The sequence below is a fragment of the Pyrgilauda ruficollis genome, unplaced genomic scaffold (genome assembly GCF_017590135.1).
Source record: "Pyrgilauda ruficollis isolate IOZ18807 unplaced genomic scaffold, ASM1759013v1 scaffold117, whole genome shotgun sequence".
NCBI classification, from domain to species: Eukaryota; Metazoa; Chordata; class Aves; order Passeriformes; family Passeridae; genus Pyrgilauda; species Pyrgilauda ruficollis.
Window position 1 is genome coordinate 198,786 of NW_024509988.1, and position 23,317 is coordinate 222,102.

Sequence of the window (23,317 nt, forward strand, 5' to 3'; positions counted from 1 at the left end):
TTAGCTCTCCTCAGCTGAGCAGAATCAGCTCTCCATGTTGCTCTCACTCTTCCTGGTGGGAGAAGCCCCCAGGGCTGCTGAGCTCTGGAATGGACTGACAAGTGCATCAGTCCTCCCCTGGCAGAGACTTCTGCCTGAGGCCAGACTCTTGGACGGGAGGGAAGGCAGTGATGGTGCTGGGTGCCAATACACAGCTGTTTTGGAGATGGCTGCAGTCATGCCTTGTCACTTGTGGAAAGGGCCTGATCAAAGGTGCTTCTGTCTGTTGGTTTTGTCTCTGGTGCTGACTTTTCCTTCACCCCAAACTCACTGCAGTCATCTCGGGCTTTTCCTGAGCAACAGCTCACCCTGCACAAAGCATTCCCTCAGCAGCCTCTCGCAATCCACCCTGCAGAGCAAGATTGCACAATACCGCTTCACCAAAATTGTTTACAACTGCTGGGAAACTCTTGGCACGCTGACTTCCTGTCAGGGCTTGGCAGCTTCCTGGGAGCTTCTGCCAGGCTGGTGCTAAGCAAGGTGGGGCTTTTTGTGCTCTTCCTGCTGGGAATTGTGCTGGCTGCAGGCACCAGGATCAGGAGATCTGGAGCAGCAGGGTCCAGGTCTGACTCACAGCTGTCAGGTGGGCAGCCCCGGGGCATGGAGTTGCCCCTGTGGACCTGGCCTTGCTGAAGCAGAAGGTGCTTCTTGGAGAGGAGGGCAGAAGGACTGGCCCAGAAGGACTATGTACACCTGGGCCAGGTGGGCTACATCTCAGTCTGGGGCTGCAGTGCCACCTTTGGCTTCCGTGCCATGCTGAAGTACGTGATACTGCCAGTGGCTGAGAGTGAGCAGTGCCAGGAACACCAGCGCACGGAGCGTGTCCCACAGGGCCTGCCCCTCCCTGGCAATGGCACCTTCTGCGTGGGCACGAGCGGGCTGCAGGAGGACGCCTGCTGTGGGGTGCAGGCGGAGCCTTTGCCGGGCAGCATCCCAGTGAGGACATCTGCTACCAGCTGGCATCGTCAGCTACGACAGCACCTGCAAAGAACGGCATGCACGCGGAGCGTGTCCTGGCTGGGTGAAGGAGATGGCGGCAGCTGACTGAGGCAAGGCCGCGAGGGAATAAAACTGTTGGGCACCAGGATGCAAGCTCTGTGCACGTTTCCCCGTCCGTGCAGGCTCTCTGCGCCCGGCGCCGTCCCGCTGTCCCTGTCCCGCTGTCCGTCCCTCTGTCCCGCTGTCTGTCCGCCCCGCTGTCCGTCCCTCTGTCCCGCTGTCTGTCCGCCCCGCTGTCCGTCCCTCTGTCCCGCTGTCCGTCCCTCTGTCCCGCTGTCCCTGTCCCGCTGTCCGTCCCTCTGTCCCGCTGTCTGTCCGCCCCGCTGTCCCCGCGGGTCCCATCCGCCCGCGACTCCGCCCCACGCCCACGTGACCATGGGGAGGCTGCGTCCGCCGGAAGTCCGCCCCGGCAGGGAGCGTGGCTTGTCTGGCGACGTTGGGACTCTATGGTGGCGGCTCTCCCATAGGCTCTGGCCACCGTCTCTATGGTGCGCTTGGCTAGAGGGGCTCCTCCCGCCGAGCACTGTGGGGCGGCTATGGCGGCGCTCCGGGAGCCGGGTTACGCTCGTTGAGGGAACGGCGGGGCTCGCGCAGCGCCGCGGCCGCGATGGAGGCGAGCGAGGAGTCCCTGCACCGGCTGTCGGGGACAGCCGCGAGCGGCGAGGCGGGCGGGCTGCTACTGCGGACGCGGGGCGCCGAGCAGCACGTCTTTAAGGCACCGGCCCCGCGCGTCTCCCTGCTGGGACTGGACGTGCTGGCGGCGCAGAAGCGGCGGGAGCGCCAGGAGGAGGCGGCCGGGGGGAAGCGATCCCGTGTCGCATCCTATAAGGACTGGGAAGAGGGTCATGACGAGGCGGGCAGCGCCGAGGAAGAGGAAGAGGACGAGGCCAACCGGAGCAGCCGCAGAGCTCGCAGGAACAGGTGGCGTTTGCGGGGCGTTCCCGGTGCCGGCCGCGGAGGGAGCGCAGGGCGGGCGCAGTCGGTGACAGGCGGGCCGCGGGGGACTGCGGGGCCTTGTGGCACGGGCTGCCACCGCGGCTGTACGGGACCAGCGCAGGGCAGCTGTTGCTCAGCACTTCTGAGCGTTCCTTCTCTCTGCTCTGCCTGTCCAGACATTACCGCTCTGTGCACGTGGAGACGCCTTCCTACACAGGGGGTGTAAGCGAGGAGTTTTTGGAACGCAGCCGGCAGCGGGAGAGGGAGCGTCGGGAACACGGAGTCTTTGCCTCCTCCAAGGAGGAGAAGGACCGGAAGAAGGAACGCAATAGGGATCGGGACCACGATCGAAAACGAGACCGTGGTAATTGCTCAGACATCTTTGTGGTGCTTCTTGGTTTGGGTCTGGGCTTGTCCTTTGCCCTGTTTGTAGTCTTTACTAATGTTTGTGGTGATTTTTATAGCAGACTTGGGAAGCCTGTTTGTGCAATAGGCACCTGATGCTATTTTGTTTTTGCAGAGGAGCGGGACAGGAGTCATCACAGCAGATCAGAGAGGGATGGCTCATCAGAGCGGAGTGGCAGGAGGGGTGAACCTGAGAGCCCTCGACATCGGCCCAAAGGTGGGAGTGGGACCTGGTAAAGCTCTTGTGTGAGACCTAACAGGGAGAGGCTTGGATTTTTTTATGCTTCCTGCTGTTCTTGCAGGACAGGGGTGGTACAAAAGCTCGTACCTTGTGATGTTTGTGGTTAAGGCAAGCATAAAACTCCCAGCTCAACTTGCATCTGGGAGGAACGTGCCAGCTGTGCGTGTTTGAAACTGGCAGATTTCGGCACGGTGGGGGTCTGTTCTGGGCCTGTGTGATAGAAATATGATCTTTTGAAATTCCTTGGAATCAGTAGGTCAGCCCCTTCTCCTAGAGGGAAGGCCAGTGGGTACTCTCTCTCCATGCTCCTTTCTTAAAAGATGTTAGGTCCAGGTGCCCAGGGCTGCTGCTTGAACAACAGCTGTCAAACCCCATCTCTTCTACCAGATGCAGCCACACCATCTCGCTCCAGCTGGGAGGAAGATGATGGTGGCTACAGCAGTGCCCATCGCTCACAGTGGGAGTCTCCATCTCCCACACCTTCCTACAGAGACTCGGAGCGCAGCCACCGGCTGTCATCGCTGCGGGACACGGACCGGCGCGAGCGGGACAGGTACCAGCGCCCGAGGCTGTGCTGTGAGCTGTGGAGCTGCGAAGGGTCTGGCTGTGGGTGCCAGTTCCTCCCATCTGCTGCGTTTCCAGGTCTGTCAGGAGCCGGTACTCTGATAAGACGCCGTTGCCGACCCCATCGTACAAGTACAATGAATGGGCCGATGACCGGAGGCACCTGGGAGCCACGCCACGCCTGTCCCGAGGGAGAGGTGAGGAATCTGGGCTGAGCTGCCCGGGGTGGGCAGTGTGGAATACCCTTTCCTGTGGCACAGAGTTGGGGTTTCCTTGGGAACGTTCTGGACTCTCTGGCTCACCCCAGGGCGGCGCACGGAAGGGGAGGAGGGCATCGCCTTTGAGACGGAAGAGGAGCGGCAGCAGTGGGAGGATGACCAGCGGGTGAGTCTGGGACGGCCAGGGCTCGGGGCCACCAGCCTGTGGGTGGGGATGGGCAGAACTCAGTGCTGCGCCTCTCCCTTCCCAGCAAGCTGACCGGGACTGGTACATGATGGATGAGGGCTATGATGAGTTTCACAACCCTTTGGCTTACTCCTCTGAGGAATATGTGAAGAAGCGTGAGCAGCACTTGCACAAGCAGAGGCAGAAACGGATCTCGGCACAGCGGCGGCAGATCAATGAGGTAAGGCCAAGACGCAGGGGTGGCTGCTCTGAACACATGGGATTTGCTGCCTCTTAAGAGATCCACTTGTTGAGCCCTTGCTCTCAGGTGGAGCAGGACGCTCTTGGGCCAGGCTGAAGGAGTGCTCACAGGGAAACTGGTTGAGTTCCCCTGGAAAACCCAGCACTGCAACTCCTGCATGGGCAGAATTTCCAGTTGGAATGGCTGGTGGATTGCAGTGTCCAGGGCAGCAGAGGACCCATGCTCCTGCTGTTCTAAGTGCGAGGTACATTACTGGGGCTGTCTGCTGTTGGCCCAGTGGATGCTGGGACAGCTGCTCTCTTTACATGAGCAGGATTGTGTCCAGGCTTCCTGATGTATTCTGGCTGCCTTGCAGGCAATGTCTACCCTGCATTTCCTTGGAAATAGTCCTGTTGAACATGCGCTTCATGTGGGCAGTTTCCTGTACTCTACTGCTTCCAATTACTGTTCCTTCCCTTGTGCTTTCTTTCAGGCTCACTAGGTTTGAACCATCCTGTTGCCAGTGCAGAGCCCAGGCCCAGGCTTGGTGTCCTAGTGTGATCTCTGTGACTTTCTGTGAGGCTTCATTGTGTTTCTGATACGTTGTTTCCTGCAGGATAATGAGCGCTGGGAGACAAATCGCATGCTGACCAGTGGTGTGGTCCATCGGATTGAGGTGGACGAAGATTTTGAGGAGGATAACTCTGCTAAAGTGCATCTGTTGGTGCACAATCTAGTGCCTCCTTTCTTAGATGGAAGGATTGTCTTCACTAAGCAGGTAGAGACTGTGGCTGAAGGCACTGATAGCAGGGAGCTCCATACATGTGAGGCATTTTTAGTAAAGCAGTGCCTTTTCCCTGCAGCCAGAGCCAGTCATCCCTGTGAAGGATGCCACCTCGGATTTGGCCATCATAGCTCGGAAAGGCAGCCAGCTGGTGCGCAAGCACAGGGAGCAAAAGGAGCGTAAGAGGGTATGCTGTGGCCCTTGTGGGCTTACTGCCTACTGTACATGTTATGTAGTTCCCCAGAGCCTTGTTTGGACTCTGCAGCATTCAGGCTTTGGCAGCAGTGATAGTAAGGGGTTCATATTTTTGTGACCTGGGACATCCTGGCAACCCAGCTTACTGCATTGCCTCATACCACACTGCTGTGGTGTGATTTTCTTGTGCGCTGCCTTGGGACATGAATCACCATGCATTTGAACATTTGGATTATGGGAGAAGGAAGCATTTGGAAGAATGCCCGGTAGCTTAGGGACTGTCAGCAGGCAGTATGGCAGCAGGATTTACCTTGTCAGGTCTCAGAAGAGTTGCAAGGAGAAGTGTGGGGTAAGGTAGCAGATTAGTTTTTGGGGGTGTTTTCAAGGGACTTTCTCTAAAGCTCACATAATAGTTATGGGGAAAGTACAGGTGTGTTCCTTGTACATTGAAACTGGGCTGGGTTTGACCTACTTATACTATGAGTGGAATGGTGGTGGTAGCAAAACTGATAGCAGAGGTGGGAGAAAAGCCTGTGAACGCTTGGCAAGGGCAGGAAAGTTATCTCTGGTTCACATCTGTATAGGTTTAAATTCAAATTTAGTGGAAGGGTCAGCAGCTGGAGCTATTTTCTTAGGAGGCAGTTGGTAATCCTTTGCCTGAAGTCTCTGTATCCGTCTCAGTGCCTTAAAATTCTACTTCAGTTCATGAGGGGAACCTGATGTAGGAGTGGAGTATGCATTCTGCATTGACGAACTGGGGTACTAATATCCAATTCTTAGTCTTAGGAGTAGAACTGGGGAAGAATTTTGTCTGTGCTTGCTGTGGCAAAGGTATGCTGTTCTCTCTCCTTCCAGGCTCAGCACAAGCACTGGGAGCTGGCAGGCACCAAACTGGGAGACATTATGGGGATCAAGAAAGAGGAAGAGAAGGATGAGATGGTCACAGAAGATGGCAAAGTGGATTACAAGTAGGGGCTTGCTCTGAATTACCCTGCTCAGCTGGTAATAGCAGCTATGGGCATAGCAAAGTGTGTGGAGAGGCAGTTTCAGGACTTGTGGTTTTTCTTTAGAACAGAGCAGAAGTTTGCTGAACACATGAAAGAAAAAAGTGAAGCCAGCAGTGAGTTTGCCAAGAAGAAATCGATCCTGGAGCAGAGACAATACCTACCCATCTTTGCTGTACAGCAGGAACTGCTCTCTATCCTCAGGTATGGCTCCAGGGTATCCCTGGGGCATTGGCCTACGTTAGGGAGCTCAGTTGAGGAATTGTAGAATCATGACCACTGGGAAGCTGTACTCTCAGGAAACAAAACACATTGCTTTGTGTTTGCTCAGCTCTCCCACCTGAGTAGGATGATGCTTAGATAGAGAACACAAAAGCCCTTTTTTGAAGGTGTATGAAGAAATACCTTTTCCTTTTCCTCAGAGACAACAGCATTGTGATCGTGGTAGGGGAGACAGGGAGTGGGAAGACAACTCAGCTGACACAGTATCTCCATGAGGATGGCTACACTGATTATGGCATGATCGGCTGCACACAGCCCCGCAGAGTGGCTGCCATGTCGGTGGCCAAGCGGGTCAGTGAGGAGATGGGGGTGCGTCTGGGGGAGGAGGTGAGTCTGGTAGGGGGTGCAGGGGTGCCACCCAGTGAGAGAGTGCGTGGGACCGTTGGAAGACTTCTGGTATCTCCACCCTGCCAGGTAGGCTATGCCATCCGCTTTGAGGACTGCACATCTGAGAGCACAGTGATCAAGTACATGACAGATGGGATCCTGCTCCGTGAGTCGCTGCGGGAGGCTGACCTGGACAACTACAGTGCTATCATCATGGACGAGGCACATGAGCGCTCGCTCAACACTGATGTGCTGTTCGGGCTGCTTCGGGAGGTGTGTGTGAGCCTGGGCTAGAGGACAGCAGCATCAGTGTTCCCTGGCAGCTTCTCTGGTGTACCACAGAAGCTCTGTCCTGTGCCATTGTCTCAATAAGAATGGAAACAGCCCACAGCCATGCATAAATGTGCCTTCCATGTTGTTCCTTTCATCTGCTTCCTAGGTGGTTGCCCGACGCTCGGATCTGAAGCTTGTTGTTACTTCAGCCACCATGGATGCAGATAAGTTTGCCTCCTTCTTTGGGAACGTTCCCATTTTCCACATTCCTGGGCGCACTTTTCCTGTGGATATTCTTTTCAGCAAGGTATAGTTACTTCTGTGGTGGAAATGCTGTTGGCAGGAGGGGGTTGTGACCTAGCTGTGCTGTACTCTGAGGGGGACAGAGTACAGATGCCACCCAGGACAGGGTAGGAGTGGCTGTGGTGTGCTACAGTCTTGCACGTAGGACAGGGCAGGTAAGGATATTGTTCCAGATTAACCTGGGCTGTGCTGTTCAGACCCCACAGGAGGATTATGTGGAGGCTGCAGTGAAACAAGCCTTGCAGGTCCACTTGTCTGGTGCTCCTGGAGACATCCTCGTCTTCATGCCTGGCCAGGAGGATATCGAGGTGAGTTGGAAGGACAGGCACTGTCCTACCCTCTTGTTTCAGCCTGTTGTTTTCAGCCCTCTTTGTGTCTAGGTGACCTCAGAGCAGATTGTGGAGCACCTTGAGGAGCTGGAGAAGGCACCCGCTCTTGCTGTACTGCCAATCTACTCTCAGCTGCCCTCGGACTTGCAGGCTAAGATCTTCCAGAAGGTGCTGACGTGTGCTTTGTGATTAGGGTGGGGACAGGGAAAACTGGAGCAGGAGACAGTACAGAGCAGGAGCGAGAGCTGTAGATATACCTTGGTATTGCATGTGGAGGGTGAAAGCATGTACCCCACCTCACTTCCCAAGAGTCACCCCTGTCCATCTGCCACTCTGCACTCCTCCTCAGTGGAGCAGAGCCATGCCCAGGGGTGTGACTGATGTGCAGTGTGCTTGCAGGCTCCTGATGGGGTCAGGAAGTGCATCGTTGCCACTAACATTGCAGAGACCTCACTGACAGTAGATGGTATCATGTTTGTGATTGACTCTGGCTACTGCAAATTGAAGGTGAGCCAGGGTTTTCTCTTTGGTTTCTGGCATAGGTTGAGGGAGTTCTAAGGTCACAATCCAGCCTTCCTCTTACTTCTGTCTGACTTTCTTGTGCCCTGAAGGTTTTCAACCCCCGAATAGGCATGGATGCTCTGCAGATCTACCCCATCAGTCAGGCTAATGCCAATCAGAGGGCCGGCCGAGCTGGCCGGACAGGCCCAGGCCACTGTTTCAGGTAGGCATGTCACTGTTGTTTCTGCCCTGTTGTATCCTCAGCTTGGCATCAGGTTATGTGTATCTTTTTCTCACTGGAGCTGTTCATTATCTTGAACTTTGCGGGGGGGCGGGTGTGGGCTATAGGCAGGCGTGAAGGCCTTCTTTGGACCCAGTCCAAAGAAGAGAAAAGAATGTGCTCCACTTTCTTCCTGTGCCCATCTTCACTTGTAGCTGGTCTGCCCTGGATGCCACTGGGATAAGAACCAAGCCAAAGGCCTTTCTCAGGCTGTGCTGTGGGACCAGGGAAGGGCTGTGCTTGGTCATGTGCTGTGCTGCAGCCCAAACACCCCAATGTGCTGGGGAGACCCCACTTTGGCTGGACTACTAGTGCCTCCCAGGGTCCTGCTGTTGGGTGCAGGGTTGCTGCCCTGTGCCACACTGGGCCGGGCTGGGCAGAGGCTGGCAAGTCTGTAAGGAGTGTGCTCTTGGCATCTTTTCCCAGGCTCTACACCCAGAGTGCCTACAAGAATGAGCTGCTGACGACCACGGTGCCTGAGATCCAGCGCACCAACCTCGCCAATGTAGTGCTCTTGCTCAAGTCCCTGGGTGTGCAAGACCTGCTGCAGTTCCATTTCATGGATCCACCCCCTGAAGACAATATGCTGAACTCCATGTACCAGCTGTGGATCCTGGGGGCCCTGGATAACACAGGTATTGGCAGCTGGGGTAGGAGGCCAGCCCATGGAACTGGGGTCTGCCCAGCTGCTGATCAATTATCCCTGTTCTGTTCCTACAGGTGGTCTGACCTCTACAGGACGCCTCATGGTGGAGTTTCCACTGGACCCTGCACTCTCCAAAATGCTTATTGTCTCCTGTGACATGGGTTGCAGCTCTGAGATCTTGCTTGTAGTCTCCATGTTGTCTGTGCCTGCCATCTTTTACCGGCCTAAGGTATGAGATGCTGCTGTTCCAGCAGCTCAGGCCTCTTCCCTGCCCTTTGACTAACCCATTTTCTTTGCTTACCCTTCAGGGCCGAGAGGAGGAGAGTGACCAAGTGCGAGAGAAATTTGCTGTTCCAGAGAGCGATCACTTGACTTACCTGAATGTTTACCTTCAGTGGAAAAACAACAGCTATTCTACCCTGTGGTGCAATCAGCACTTCATCCATGCCAAGGCCATGCGGAAGGTGAGGCTGTGGCTGTAAGGCTGGGGGAGACAGCCCTATGCAGAAGAGGGATCTGACCAGCACACACCTTTGCAGGTGCGGGAGGTGCGTGCCCAGCTCAAGGACATTATGGTGCAGCAGCGAATGAGCCTGGCATCCTGTGGTACAGACTGGGATGTTGTCAGGAAGTGCATCTGTGCTGCATATTTCCATCAGGCTGCAAAGCTGAAGGTGAGAGATGTCTTAGCTGCCTGGGAGCTGCAAGGCCCTGCCTGGGAACAGGTGGACTAAGCACACTTGTCTTTGCAGGGCATTGGGGAGTATGTGAACATCCGCACAGGCATGCCCTGCCACCTGCACCCCACGAGCTCTCTGTTTGGCATGGGCTACACACCAGACTACATTGTGTACCATGAATTGGTTATGACTACCAAGGTGAGCTTGAGCTGAGGGCTAGCAGGAAGGGTGATGAGTGCTCCAGGGGAGATGGGAGGGCTTTGCTGTGAGACTGAGATCTGTCTGAGTGGCAGATATCAGCCTTTTCCATCTATACCAATTAGACATGTTTGTGTCACCTGTTTGTCCCTTCCCCCATTATTTTTCTCTGGCTTCTGTGGGATATGTTTGATCCTCCTTGTGGTCAAATCCAGCCTGTAGCAGCTTCTGAGGCCAGGAGGAATTGTCTGGAAGGGGAATGGTCTGAGAAGTGCCATCAGCAATTGAGGGAGGAAGGGAACGGCTATGGCTCTGGGAATAGTGCCCAGGCCCCAAGGATGCCATCCTGCTATTCTGGTCTTTTTGTCCCTGTAGGAGTACATGCAGTGTGTCACTGCTGTGGATGGTGAGTGGCTGGCAGAGCTGGGCCCTATGTTCTACAGTATCAAACATGCTGGCAAGTCACGCCAGGTAAGTATTCTATCCTGGATGAGCTGGCAAACTGCAGGCCCTCCTGCATTCTGCTGCTGTATGTGTGTGTTTTGACATGAAGGGAGCAAGCTTGTGGGCCTCCAGGGAGTCTGCTCTCCCTGACCTTCTGCTTCTTGCTCCAGGAGAACCGGCGCCGTGCCAAGGAGGAGGTGTCTGCCATGGAGGAGGAAATGGCTTTGGCAGAGGAGCAGCTGCGTGCCCGCCGGGAGGAGCAGGAGCGCCGTAACCCACTGGGCAGTGCAAGGTGTGTGATAGCCCTGCCTGCCCATGGCTTGCCTGTGTGGAGGATCCCAGCTTCCCTGTGTGAGTTCTGGTGCAGGAAAAGGTTGCATTTTCCATTAATTGCCCTTGTCCTCTTTGACAGATCTACTAAAATCTATACCCCTGGGCGAAAGGAGCAGGGGGAGGCCCTGACGCCACGACGCACCCCAGCCCGCTTTGGTCTCTAAGAAGGCACAGCCTGTTGCTTTGAGGTTTAAGGTGGTGCCCACCTATTCTAATCAGTGTATTCTGAGGTCTCTACAGCTTGTGGCCCTGGAAGGCTTTGGTGCTTGGCTCTAATTTTATTACAGAACAGAAAGAATTTTATTTGTTTAAAGGTTGTCAGTCTGGTCCTTGCTTTGTTTTGCACTTCTTCTTGTCCCGGAAAAGGTAGCTCTGGTAGCTCTACCTCCTGGTGGAGGTAGCTCTGCAGAATCATGCAGGGCCGGTGCTGTCAGGTTGTTGCCCTGTACAACCTGGAACAGGGCACAAAATTCAAGTGACCTGGAGGACAAATACAGGCTGTCCCTGTTTCGAGCCTGGCCCATACCCCTGCAAAGGCAGTTCTCTCACAGCTCATGCCCTGGACAGGCAGCTGGTGCCCAGCTGTCCCTGCACAGCTGGGACCATTGGCCCAGCCCTGTTTCAGGCCAGGCTGTGCCAGAATTCTGCTCACTTTTTGAGCTGCTCACACTTGGGCTGCTCAGGTGTTCTGAACATTAGGTATGGGTGGGTTCTCCTCCTGCATCCTACCTAGTGTGTCTTGAATGCCTCTTTGTATCCTGCACCTGCTCTGTCACCTTGCTGAGCTCTTCCTTAAGGAAAGCCAGCTCCACCTTGCAGACAACCAGCTCCTCTTCTCTCAGAGCCAGAGTTTGCTCACTGTCCAGGTGTAGCTGCCGCCAGTGTTGGACTAGGCTGCTCAGCTCCTGCAGCCTCTCCTGGAGGGAGTAGGTCTGCCCATGGCACAGTGAGAGACACAGTGAGAGACACAGACTCCTGGTCTTTCACAGGAAGACTTGAGACATCCTTACCTCCTGTTTGCTCTGCTCCTTGAAGGTCTGCATCCTCCTCAGCTCCCGTTGAAGCTGCTGCCTGTGTGTCTTGTAGGCTGCAATCTTTTCTGCCTGCTTGGTGCTCTCTTGCCGAGCTTGGGCCAGCTCTGCCTGGAGGTTCTCCATGTCCTGCACCTGCCAGCAAAGCTGTGGGGCAGGTAGGGTGGTTGGCCGTGGCTGAGCCTCTCCTGGAGGAGAGGCTGCATCCCTGTCCTGCCCTACCTTGCCCTCACCTGTTGCTGCAACTCTGCCACTTTTCTTTGTAGGCCTTGGATGGCCTCGTTGGTTCTGCTGAGCTGCTGCTGGGCCTGGGTGGCTGCCAGCTGCTCCTGCAGCCGGGCTGGGCTGTACTGTAGGCCTTGACTCTGCTCCTGTGCCCCCAGCTGCTGAGAAGGCAGTGCCTCTGCTGGCCTTGTGCTGTGTGCCCTGCCCTGAGCACAAGCACAGCTGCCTTCTGTGAGCTGCAGGATGCTCAGAGCTGGCTGGTGCCCAGCTGTGTGAGGTGGTGGGGACAGGCTGGCATTGTTGCCTCCCACCCTGTCCCAGGGTTTCTGGGGGAAGGGGAGCAAGGGTCAGTGTGGTTGTCATGGCTCCTGTGCCCCCCTGGCTGTGCCTCCCTTGCCCCTAGGCTTGGTGTAGTGGCTGGGGGGGCTGCTGACACTGACCTGCTTGAGCAGCTCTCTGCTCTCCTGTGGGATATCATGGCTGGTGTCAAAATAACTGTGGCCCGCCAAGTAGGAGGTGACCTCTGTCTGCACTGCCTGGTCCTTCAGGTGGAGGGGTGCATCACTGACCTGTGAGTACCCAGCCGGGTGTGGGATCACCCTGTGCCCATGTTGTGTAGAGCTGAGGCTGCAGAAGGAGCCTTTTTGGGACAACCCATGGGCAATGCCCTGTTGGGCAGGGCCTGTGACAGAGGAATGTGGCCTGCACCAGGTGGGAGGCAGGAAGGCTGCTGACTTCTGGCCCTCTGATCTCTGTGCAGTCCCCACAGTGCCCTCCTTGTTGTGGCAGTACCTGTTGGACACCCAGCAGCCCTGGAAAGCCATCTCTGGTCCCTGACCAGTGGCAGAGCACGGGCACAGGGAGCATGGTGATCCCAGCTCACTGACAAGGTTGTGGGCTGCAGCAGTGCCACCAGCCCTGGGACAGTGCCCAGGGTGTCAGTGCGGCTGTTAGGGTCTGCATTCTTCCAGCTCTGCTCAGCTGGGTGGACTGGGCTGTGCCAGCCAGGCTTGCCTTGTGGCTAGGCTGCTCTGTACAGGTGGTGCTAGAGCCACGTGTGGTTGGTAGGATGTTCTCTACCCTCCCCTGGGCGGTCACCAGGTGTTGGCACAGGCTGTGGGGCAGGCACGGTGCCTAGCCTGTGGTGGAGTGGCAGCGGGGGACACATGCAGCTTGGTCTGTGGCCAGCACTGGTACCTTGCCCATCAGTGCCTGGAACTCCTGCATCAGAATGACCAAGTCCTGGTGCTCCTGCTCCACCGCACACTCCTGCTCCTGCAGCTGGACCAGTTGTTTGTGGTTTGTGCCTCTGCAGAAGTCCAGGTCCAGCTGCAATGCCTGTATTGTGGCTAGCACCTCAGCTGGGTCCAGATCTTCTTGCTGTGTGTCCTGGCATGCTCTGGCCTCCCCGTGCTGTGGCTCCAGTGCCAGTGCTTGCCTTTGGACCTAGGACATGGCATGAGCAGCATCTGTCCAGCTCACCACTGTAGCCAGCCCATCTTGTAGCTGCTGTCTGGGCAGGCACTGGGGCTGGAGAATGCTGGCAGTCCTGGTATTGTGCACTGCAGCAATGGCCATGTTGCCAATGGGTGGGTGCAGCCCTTCCCCACCAGGTAGCACTGCCCCATGTGTGTGCATATTCTGACAGTTCCTTTGGGCTCACAAATAACCAAGCCCCCGACACCACTGGCCCTCCACACTGCCATGAACTGTGGCCACTGTGGGAAATGGTGGCAGTGGGATTAGTGCAGCCACAGCAGGACTGGATTCCCCTGAGCCCTTGTGCTCTCCCCAGCCCTGGGGAAGAGGTGTCTGGTGCTGCAGGCAAGGGCTGGTCAGGGCTTCCTGTACCACCTGGCCACCAGTCTGTGGCTATGCAACCAGTGCCTGGGTGGAACATATGGTTGGCACTGCTCACCTTGGGCTGCCAGGCCTCTGTCTCCTGCTGAAGCTGCTGGATGGAGCTGGTCAGCTCTGGTGTTGTTTCCTTTGCCCCTGGCAGATCTCTACAGGAGCCTTCAGGCTGATCCTGAGATGCAGGAACCTCCCTGGATGTGCCAAATTTTGGCCACTCTCTCACTGTTGGAAGGACCATAACCTTTCCTGCAGACCCAGACAACCCTTAGTCCCACGGATGTCACTCAGCCCTGCCTGGGGCAGCTCCACCCTCCCATGGTATTGGCACTGCCACTCCCTGTCTGAGGAGCACCTGCTGCCAGCAGGAGAAGCCTAGCCTGGGGCTCCTGGAAAAGCAGGGCAGAGCTGTGTGGGGCTGTGGCTCTCAGCAGCACCTGGTCCTACTGATGCCCACAGTCCTCACCACAGCCTTCCTGTGCCATACTCCTCACCATCTTGTGTCCCTGGCATGCTGTGTGACACTAGTCCATATGCCACTGTGAGGTCACCAGGTCCTGAGAATCATCCTCAGAACTGCTCCAGGACATGGCAGTGCCCCTGTGTCGGGGCAGGGCCTTGCCACCCTCATGCACTGTCCTCAGGCCATACTCAGTCTGTGGCCAGGGCCAGGTGACAGTAGGGATGGCAGTGCTCAGGGCTGTGCCCTGTGAACAGCCACCCACACAAGGGACAGGGCTGAGGGAACTGCTGCAGGGGCACATCCTGGCAGGGCCATGGGCCACAGGCCCCTGGGGAGGCTGAGTGTGGACAGGAAAGGCTGAGGGTGCATGTCTGGTTGTCCCGCCTGCCTGGGGCCACCCCACAGTGCCCAGATAGTCGGATCAGTGACACAGGTCTCTGGGTGCCAGTGATGGTGTGAGCACAGACCTGCTGCTGGCCTGTGCTGGTGACATGGGACTCCCTGGGCTGTGTGTGCTCCCTTGCCAACGCTCAGTGCACTTTCACAGGTAAGTGCTTTAACTGGAAATTTCCAAGGCTGAACTGGGCCCAGAAGGTGAACGCAGATGTATCATAGCAGAAATCATCAGTTGCCATGACAACCTGCACCACCAGCAGGTCACAGTCACGGGTGATGGGAGCAGGCACAGACCAACAGTCCTGTGAGCAGGGCTGCTGAACCTCCGGCTTCCAGAACACAACTGAATTTGGCCACAGTTTCTGCCACTGTGAGGAAATAAAATTTCCCTGCAGACTTCAATCTTGTTCAGGCAGCGACAGCCAGGGCACAAAGCATCCACAGCACACAGAGCCTTTATGGGACAAAGCATGTATGCTGTGCTGTGCCATGTTACATGGTGCCACAGGCAGTGCTGCTCTGTACCACAGGTGAGCCACAGCGTGCTGAGCTGCAGGCAGCGCTTGCCTTGAAGGGTTCAACACTGCTCCATCTCCTTGTCAGTGTGTGGGGCAGCCCCACAGCCCTGACCCACAGCTGCCTGCCCATACTCAGCTGGTGCTGGGAGGATGGGGGGTAGAAATTGGCCCCTCTGCTGGGTGAGCACAGTCCTGGGGGTGGGAGTTGTCTCACTTTAATTACTGCCGTAATGCTACTCTTTTCAGTGCCACCTTAATTGAAATTAAACAGCTGCCATGTTCAGGCTGGGACAAAAGTGAATCCTTTTTCATTCCCCTCCAGTTTAATGAAGACTGACATGCTGGGAGAAAACAAAGGCAATCCAGCTGCTGCCTCTTGCTGGCACATGCATCAGCAATTACCGGTGACCCTGCGGGCTGGCAGAGACACCCCAGAGCATCCCGCAGTCGTCAGCCCCAGGCAGCCCAGTCCTGAGTCTTGGAGAGCTCCTGCCCAAAAGGTCTGGCTGGGGGTGTGCAGGGAATGGGGTGCCTACAACATGGGGCATGCCAGCACAGGGGTCTCAGTGTACAGGTTCTGTATCCAGGCTTTCACTCCATCTGTTAAGAAGTGTCTGGCCACCAACCATGACCCAGCCTGGCCCCTGACCCCGCCATGCTGCCAGGGTCCTGCCATCCCTGTGGGCTCAACCAGCTTTAGTCTCACGATGTTTAAAGTCACCAGCTAGCCCATGCAGTGCCTCAGCCTCAAGCCAGGGCAGCAATGTCAGCCCAGAAGTCCTCTCCAGTCTTAAGGTTTTTTCTGTTTTAGGACCAGGAGTTTGCTTCATGCCATTCAGTACGTTAAAATATGCAAAATGAGGTGCTGCTACAAACCTCATTAACATCCGCCTCCAACATCATTAAGATGTTTCCAAGAAAATTAATTGAGAGACTCATTAAAAATAAATTAAGAAAAATGTGTTGCAGAGCGCCTGCTCCGAGCTCGTAAATCACGGCTCAGAGCTCCAGGCCGCTGCACAGGCAATTAACGCCAGCCAATTTGTTTTATCCTGGCTGCGAAAATTAGAAAGCAGACATGGAGATTAGATTAGGCATGTCTGTCAAGCGGAACTTGGAGTGAATATTTTAGGATACAAAATGGAAATCAGAAAAACAAAGCTGAGACTTCATTCAGGAGAGCTGGTGGGCAGAGTGGCTGGGGTGGAAGGAGGTTTGCATGTCCTCTGTGCCAGGGCTGTGTGTCAATGACACCCATCTCATGGTCACGCCACCAGCAGCTCTGTCCTCCCTTGCACATCGCCCATCCTTGGTGGCTGCGCAGACACCCATCACCCCTCCTGGGGAGCATGAGCGCACAGTGAGTGTTCTGAGCTGCTGTGTGTGACACAGCCCAAGCCAACACGTTGCCCGTATGTGCTGATTACACACTTGAATTAGCAAACACAGTGCAACTGGGTGAGACCACTGCTTGGGCCTCCATCAGCTTTAGGTTGTTAGTGCTCCTTTGTCCATCTCCAGTATCTTCCATCACAGGAGCTCAAACCACTTGATATTCATGAAACAAACTGCAGGGCCCCTCTGCAAAACAAGTGCCGTGATCCCTGTTTCACACAGATGAGCCAAAGAAGAGATGACTTAAGGTCTTGTTTGTACTTACATGAATGCACAAGCAGCTCATGCAGCAGCTGCTGCACTGGCACATCCCAGCAGTGTGTGGGACACACTGGTGGCTGCTCATGCAGCCAAATGTCCAGCTGCGGTGGTGGCATGGCCCTTCGTGGAGTGGGAACCTGTGTGCTACCAGTGCTGATGGTGCAGAGGGGCCATCGAGCTCTAGGAAAGGCTCCAGAAGGAGCCATGGGCACTGCACAACCCAGGTGGTGGTCTGTGAGGGATTTAGTGCAGAGCAAGGCGTAGTTTGGTCACACATCAGAATGCAAGAGGAAAGTGGGAACAGAGCAGGAGGAGGCTCTTGTATCAGCAGGCAGAAGTGCACCCCGGTCTGATGTCTGTGAGATGACACAAACCAAACTGAAACTGGAGTTCAGCACACAGAGAAATGGTTACCCCTTGGCAGAGCAAGTTGGACACTGTGGATGTCATCCATGGCCACTTGGAACCAAGTCTGGATGGCTCATTTCCAGCTCTGCCCATCAGTCCTTGATCCCAAAGCAGACACTATGCCGGTCCTTTGATGAGGTCTTCACTGCCCTGCTGGTGCCCTGAACCAGGATTCCCCATCTGCTCATGTTCCACCCCCTGCCATGGGCAGGCACACGTTCCACCTTCCAGGGTGCTCCAAGCCCCGTCCAGCCTGGCCTTGGTCACTTCCAGGGATGCGGCAGCCGCGGCTGCTCTGGGCACCTCGGAGCAGTGATGGGCGGGGGTTGAGAGGGGGCTGAGGTGAGCGGAGCGGGGCTGAGGGGGAGCTGAGGTGACCGGAGCGGAGCTGGGGGTGCCGCGGGGGCCCGCGGTGCCGGGGGGCTGCGGCGGAAGCCTTGCGCATGCGCGCTGACAAGCTCCGCTCCGTCCCGTTCCCACCCGGCAGGGGTCGCTCTCGGCCCGCGCGGCGCTGCCCGTGAGGGCGGCTCCGCCCCGAGCACCCTCGAGCGCTCCCGGGCACCCCCAGGACACCCCTCGAGCATCCCCCGGCACTCCCCCCGGCCATCCCCCGAGCAACCTCTCCCGGGCGCCCCTCGAGCATCCCCGAGCACCGCCTGGGCACCTGCCGAGCACCACCAAGCACCCCCCGGGCACGCCCCAAGCGCCCCCCAGCACCTTTGTTCTCCGCCGTCCCGGTCGGGGCTGGGCGGGGGGCGAGGACCGCTGCCTGGGCCGGGGTGCCCAGGCCGGCGTTGCCGAGCCGAGGTTCCCGGAGCGGGGTTGTCCCAGGGATGGGGGTGCCCGTGCCGGGGGAGCAGGTGCAGGGAGTGCCGGGCCGGGGGCTGCCCGGAGCAGGGTGCCCGGTGATGGGAGTGCCCGTGCCGGGTCTGCCCGGTGCTCCCGCCGCAGCTCAGCCTCAACCCCGGGCAGGCAGAGGGCTGGCAGGTCTTGAACTGGGAATGGGATTCATGAACAGGAAAGCGGGATCAACGTCTCCATCGATAGAATCTTAATAAGCCTTAAAGGTTATTTCTGAGCGGTTCCAGTGACAATTCTTGGCCCTTCGTGTTGGCAGGGAGCCGTACCCCGGCTCGATCCCATCCGGTACTGCCAGGGCGTGCTGCTGTGTTTGGGACGATGAACAGCGACACAAATACAGGCAGTGTGGGCATAGTCCACCGGGAGCGACAGCAATAGGGACCTGCAGGGCTTTGCATTCTGCGGTGCGAATGATCTCATTATCCTCGCGAGGGTCTCAGCCAGCTACTTGAAAAATACTTATTAAAACCCACAGCAGCTCTAGGGAGAAGGAAGGGAGAGAGAACAAACTGGATGTGTAAAAACAGAAGGGGGAAACAGCCACAGTAGCAATAATGGGTCAGGACCTGCTCTGCCCTGCTGTCTTTCTAGTGGAAGCTGAAAGGCCATGACACATCCCAGAGCGCACATCAGAGTTTTGCCTCTGCTCTATTCCTCTAGCTACCACATGTTCCCATGAAACCTCGTAGTGGGGAGTGTTGGTGCAGGAGGAGGCCCACCCAGCCCAGTCACCCAGGAGCCAACCTCTGACATTCCCACTGGCCAAACACCGGGTCACCTGGCTCATCCCCTTGTCCTGCCCTGGCTCAGCCAGAACTCAGCCAGAACAGGCCACCCAGGGCTAGCCTGGTTGTGTTTAAACACTTCCCCCAGGGTCAGAAGGAAGGCGCAGATGGGCACTGGAGCGACCCCGCAGGTGTGCAGCGGTCCCTGGGGCTGCCTCCTGCCCGCCACTGGTGCTGCTGCGTGCTCACACCATCACGGCACCATTTCCACTGCTGCTTCTGCCAACTGCATCTCCGTTTTATGACTCTGTGGGTTAAGGGCATACACAAACTCTGTAGGAGCTGCCATGTGTTCCTCTAAGGAGCCAAGAAATGGAAATCAGCAGGAAGTAGAAATTCTGCTGGAAAATTGAAGGAACAAATGAAAGGAAAGCTGTGCTGCTTGGGTCTGGTCACAGGACATGAGGCATTGATGGTTCTCACAATTACAATCACTAAGTTGATCGAAGAGGGATAGCACCCCTGGACAGCCACATCAGCAGTGCTGGGGCCTCCTTCCGAGCCAGCAGTGATGGCAGCACTGTGTGGGAGGTCAAGAAAAAGCAAGGGGGCTGAGAGGAGACAAAAAACAGAGGGAGCTGGGTAAATGGAAAGAGACACTGGTGGTGGGGAGCACGGGAGAACCTCCAAAGGGCAGGAGGTAATGGGGTACAGATATGAAGCAGAGAGAGAGGGTCTTCCCTTCCCTTCCCTTCCCTTCCCTTCCCTTCCCTTCCCTTCCCTTCCATTCCCTTCCCTTCCCTTCCCTTCCCTTCCCTTCCCCCCTCCCCCCCCCCTCTATGGTTAACCTTAAGTGTCTAGCCAAAAAGAAAGGAGTATTCTAAGACAAAGGATAAAACCCAAGGGAAACAGAGTTGAGACCATATTGCTGCTGCATAGAAAGCTTCATTAACTTCATTAGCCCTGTTGGCATAGCAGTCATGAGAGAAAAAAAAAACAAAACACCCAAAACAGTAGGAGTGATGTGAAAGGACTGACTGCCAGGGGAGGATGTTGTGCATTTGCCATCTTTTGATGTCTTCAAGCCCAGCCAAATGCCTGTCTGAAGCTATCTTAGTCAGACAAGTTACTGATTTCAGAGTAACGGGGAAATTTTCATGACTGTAGGTACCAGAGGTCAGGCAGACCAATCCCTTCCTGCTCACCCCGGAATCTTCAGGAAGGAAATGCAAAGGATCACAAGAACATGATGCTATTTGTGCTCTTGCATAGGAGTTCATGCCAGCACTGATTCATCTGGCTACATCAGCATTCCACAGCATTACTCAGCCCCTCAGGTGGGCAAACACTCAAGGACAGATCTGTCTGGAGGAGGCCCAGTCTGCTGACCTTATATAATTTCTTATTTTTTTCAGATGTTTAGCAGCTGTCCCCATTCTCCAAGGTATGACACAGCCAGGTGGTCCTAACCTTGCTGAAGATCTGGAGCATTTGCACCATCTTTCTCACAAGATCTCACTGCAGTCTCAGCTGCTGTAGCTCTGTTCCTCCTCAGGAATTAGGCTTGGGGCTGTGCTAGAATAAAATCAGATGAAGATGGAGCGATGGATCTGTGGAAATGTTTGTTTGGTGCCCAGGAACAGCCCAAAAGGGAAACTTGACTGTTAACAATTATCAGGAAAATAATGGAGAGCAGATCACAGTTCTGCCAATGAACAGATTCATAGTGAAAGCTGCACTGTGATTTCTATATGCAGCTCTGTCTGCCTCTCTCAAGGAAAAGATTTGGAAGTGTTTCAGAGACGACCAACAAGGATGATAAAATACAAAGAGTATTTTCCATGTGAGTTAAAAGTGGATAGTCTTTTTAAGCTGGAAAAAAATAGACTGAAGGAGATTATAGTACCAAGTTTAGCAAATACAGGTTGCCTGCAGTATGATTTCTCATCATGCCTTCAATGTAAGAACCGGCAGCACCCCATAAATTAGCAGGTAATAACAAAAAAAGCAAAAATCAGATCTTTTTTTGAATGTTGTGCTGTGTCAGACTGCTTCACACAGGGTATCGTGCACCCCCAAAGCTCATATGCATTCAAAAATAAATGAAACATTTTAATGGGAGAAAAATATCCACTCACATTGATGGAATGCAAGATCCCATTTCTGCTTCCGGAGCCCATGAGCTGTGGGTGGCTGAGGCTGGAGTGTTCCCGGAAGCACCGTGGGATATGTGGCCTCTATACCCCAGCATGGATGCACCAACCAGACTCCAGGAATCAATCACCAAATTGCACTGTCTTCTCCTGGAACAAGCTACCAGTGGAGAAATAGAAAACAGGTTTTTTGTAGCTATACTGAAACTTCACAGTTGATTTTAAGCCTCTTAGACAGTATAATACTGACTGCAAGTTCCTGCTGAGGGCTATCGACTCCAGCCTGTGCCAAGCTGCAGGGAACACCCTGTGCCATGCCTGCGTGTGATGGAGCGTGTCTCTGCACCAACAGCGTGACTGACTCGGATCAGAAACCAGCTTCCTGGGATTTCCCACCAGCATCCTTTCAGACTGCCATCCAGCAGCAGAGATCTCTGCTTCCACGAGGTGACAGGCACCAGAAGACAGCATCATCTTCAAACCACGTGGAGAGATTAGTGCAGGCTGGAAGCAGCCCCTCACTGCCCTCTGCCCAGGGTGGGACACACTGCCTGGTGGGCTGTGGGGAAGGAGGGGGCTTGCACTGCAGAGATGCCTTTCCCAGCTTGTGTGCTTGTAAGCAGACACCGTGGCAAGCAAATTGCATGTTCTTGTAGTGTAATTCCTAATCTGTTTCTTTTGAAGCACCTGCTGTTATGCTGCTGTGGTCTAAGGAATGTCTGCATGATGGAATGCAAGGCTATACCTTAAGTACTTCAATTTAATTGAGAGCAGTAGTGTTTTGTGCTGTGGGACCACATTGAGGCCACTGACTATTTACAGTCCTGTAGGTAAGAGCTGCAGGCAGCATGGATTGTGTGGGCAGGATGGGCAGGTTGGCCAGTACAGGCCATGCAGACAGGACACCAGAGCAGCAGCTGACAAAGGTCAGCTGTGTGGTGCTGTTCTGTTATTACTTCAGGCAGCGTCTCTGCTTTGTCACACACTTCCTATTCTGAGACACGCTGCTCTCAGCAGTGATTCAGCAGTCACAGATTCTCCATCTTTTATCAAGGTAATTCCCCATCACTGTTATTTTTGCATACCTTCTACTGCAAGAAAGAAGAGGCCAATACTGAGCTGCAGTGAATGCTCAGCCAGCATAGTAACCAGCCAAATTTCATATTAGCAGCATGGTTTAAATACCCAGCCTGCTATTACATGGTGATCAAGAACACAGGGGAAGGGAGTGAAAGGGGCCCTTGCTCCAGCTGGGTAATGCTCCCCAGTTTCTGGAGTTTGTAAGCACAATATCAAAATTACAAAGCACAACACTTTCCATTTCTTGCTATCATTTTGAATTAAAGACCTTCTATTGAAGACACTCACTTCAAAAATCAGCCAGGCTCTTTCTAATATCAAGCAAAATGCCTGAAGAATAAATTGCTTCTATCAGAAATAAAGCATTTTAGTTCTGCCAGAAGCAGAGAGATCTGTGTTTGTAAGTCCCTCCAAAGGCAACTCCATCTTTCCTGTTTTCGTCTCATTTTCTTTTGATGCACGAAGCCTGCACATTGCAGTGCTGTGATTGGATTCAGCTTTGGAGCAGTGTAATTGTAAATATTCATTGGAATCCAAGCTAGTTTTCCCAAGTCTCTCTTAAAAGCTTTGCAGTTATACAAACAGCCATGGCTCTGCATTAGCCTCACAGCCTGGAGGCTGCCTACTCCTCCTCAGCCCCAAAGTCTGCTCCATCAGAGGCTGCATGGAGAGAAATCAGCCTTGTCAACCATTTTAATCAATGCTCTATTATTTTTTTATTCCCTCTTTAATGACTGTGCTGTAGAGCTGGCTCTCAGATACAGGTATTCAGTGGGGCTTCTCACTGATGTCTACACAAATAACATGGCTCACCTTGGCTCACAGTTGCCCTGACTGTCCTGGCCACATATTTCAGTCCCTGTCTCCCTGCTGAAGTTGTCAGGGTGTCTGTGAAGGGCTCTGAGTCCTGGTATATGGTGTACAGTACATGGTGCATGGAACAGGGTATTTTTATGCCTGTGACCATTCCTCCCTCCTCTGTGAACGCTCTGTGGCTGCTCTCGTACAATGGGGCAAGGCAAAGGGCAGCAGGCTCCTACAGCCCCTGAGGAGCTGAGGCAAACTCTGTCCATCAGCCAGACCCTGCCCTTGCCTGTGCCAGCCCTGCACAGCCAAACTGCATGCTCCAAGCAGATCATGCTCTCCAGGTGGTCTGACTGCAGCCATGTTCTGTACAACTCATTTGCAGAGCAGCACATGTAAGAAACTGCACACAGCTATTCTGCTGAGAAGGGAAATTGAATCCAAAAGTGCTGATAGCATATCTACACTCCTATCTCTGCCTCATCCACTCATGTGTTCCCCACCATGGGCGGGACTCTGGCCAAAGCCTGTGGCACAGCAGCACATGCAATGCAGATGGTGGTATTGGAGCCTTCATCACCCAATGACCTCCCCAGGCTCTGTTTGCTCCTTTCAGCATGTGTTACAGCCTCCTGGGGAACCTGGGACCAGACAGGTTGGCAGTAAAAGGGGGAACACTGAAGCAGACTGCAGTGGGGCTCTGGGAAAGGCAGAGTTGCATTACAAGGTAGGAGCAGGGATAGATTTAGGAAATG

The 23,317-nt window shown here is 54.9% G+C and overlaps 1 protein-coding gene across 3 annotated transcripts; it reads left to right on the plus strand.

The window, feature by feature from the left end:
- Positions 1–1,430: 1,430 nt before the first annotated feature.
- On the plus strand, positions 1,431–19,963 carry DHX38 (DEAH-box helicase 38). 3 transcript variants are annotated; one of them, XM_041483711.1, is made up of 26 exons: positions 1,431–1,959; positions 2,151–2,338; positions 2,495–2,596; positions 3,008–3,173; positions 3,263–3,381; positions 3,492–3,568; positions 3,654–3,809; positions 4,426–4,587; positions 4,673–4,780; positions 5,644–5,756; positions 5,859–5,996; positions 6,215–6,401; positions 6,489–6,674; positions 6,841–6,981; positions 7,175–7,285; positions 7,358–7,474; positions 7,706–7,813; positions 7,918–8,030; positions 8,514–8,722; positions 8,808–8,962; positions 9,042–9,197; positions 9,273–9,407; positions 9,486–9,611; positions 9,987–10,082; positions 10,226–10,406; positions 19,941–19,963. In XM_041483711.1, exons 1-26 carry the CDS (start codon positions 1,646–1,648, stop codon positions 19,946–19,948), a joined length of 3,672 nt encoding a protein of 1,223 aa, XP_041339645.1. In that variant the 5' UTR covers positions 1,431–1,645; the 3' UTR covers positions 19,949–19,963. The 3 variants fall into 3 exon arrangements, with proteins under 3 accessions (XP_041339645.1, XP_041339652.1, XP_041339637.1); XM_041483718.1 differs by lacking the exon at positions 19,941–19,963 and adding an exon at positions 15,198–15,217; XM_041483703.1 differs by lacking the exon at positions 19,941–19,963 and adding an exon at positions 10,468–10,701 and having other exon boundaries at positions 10,226–10,347.
- Positions 19,964–23,317: the final 3,354 nt, after the last annotated feature.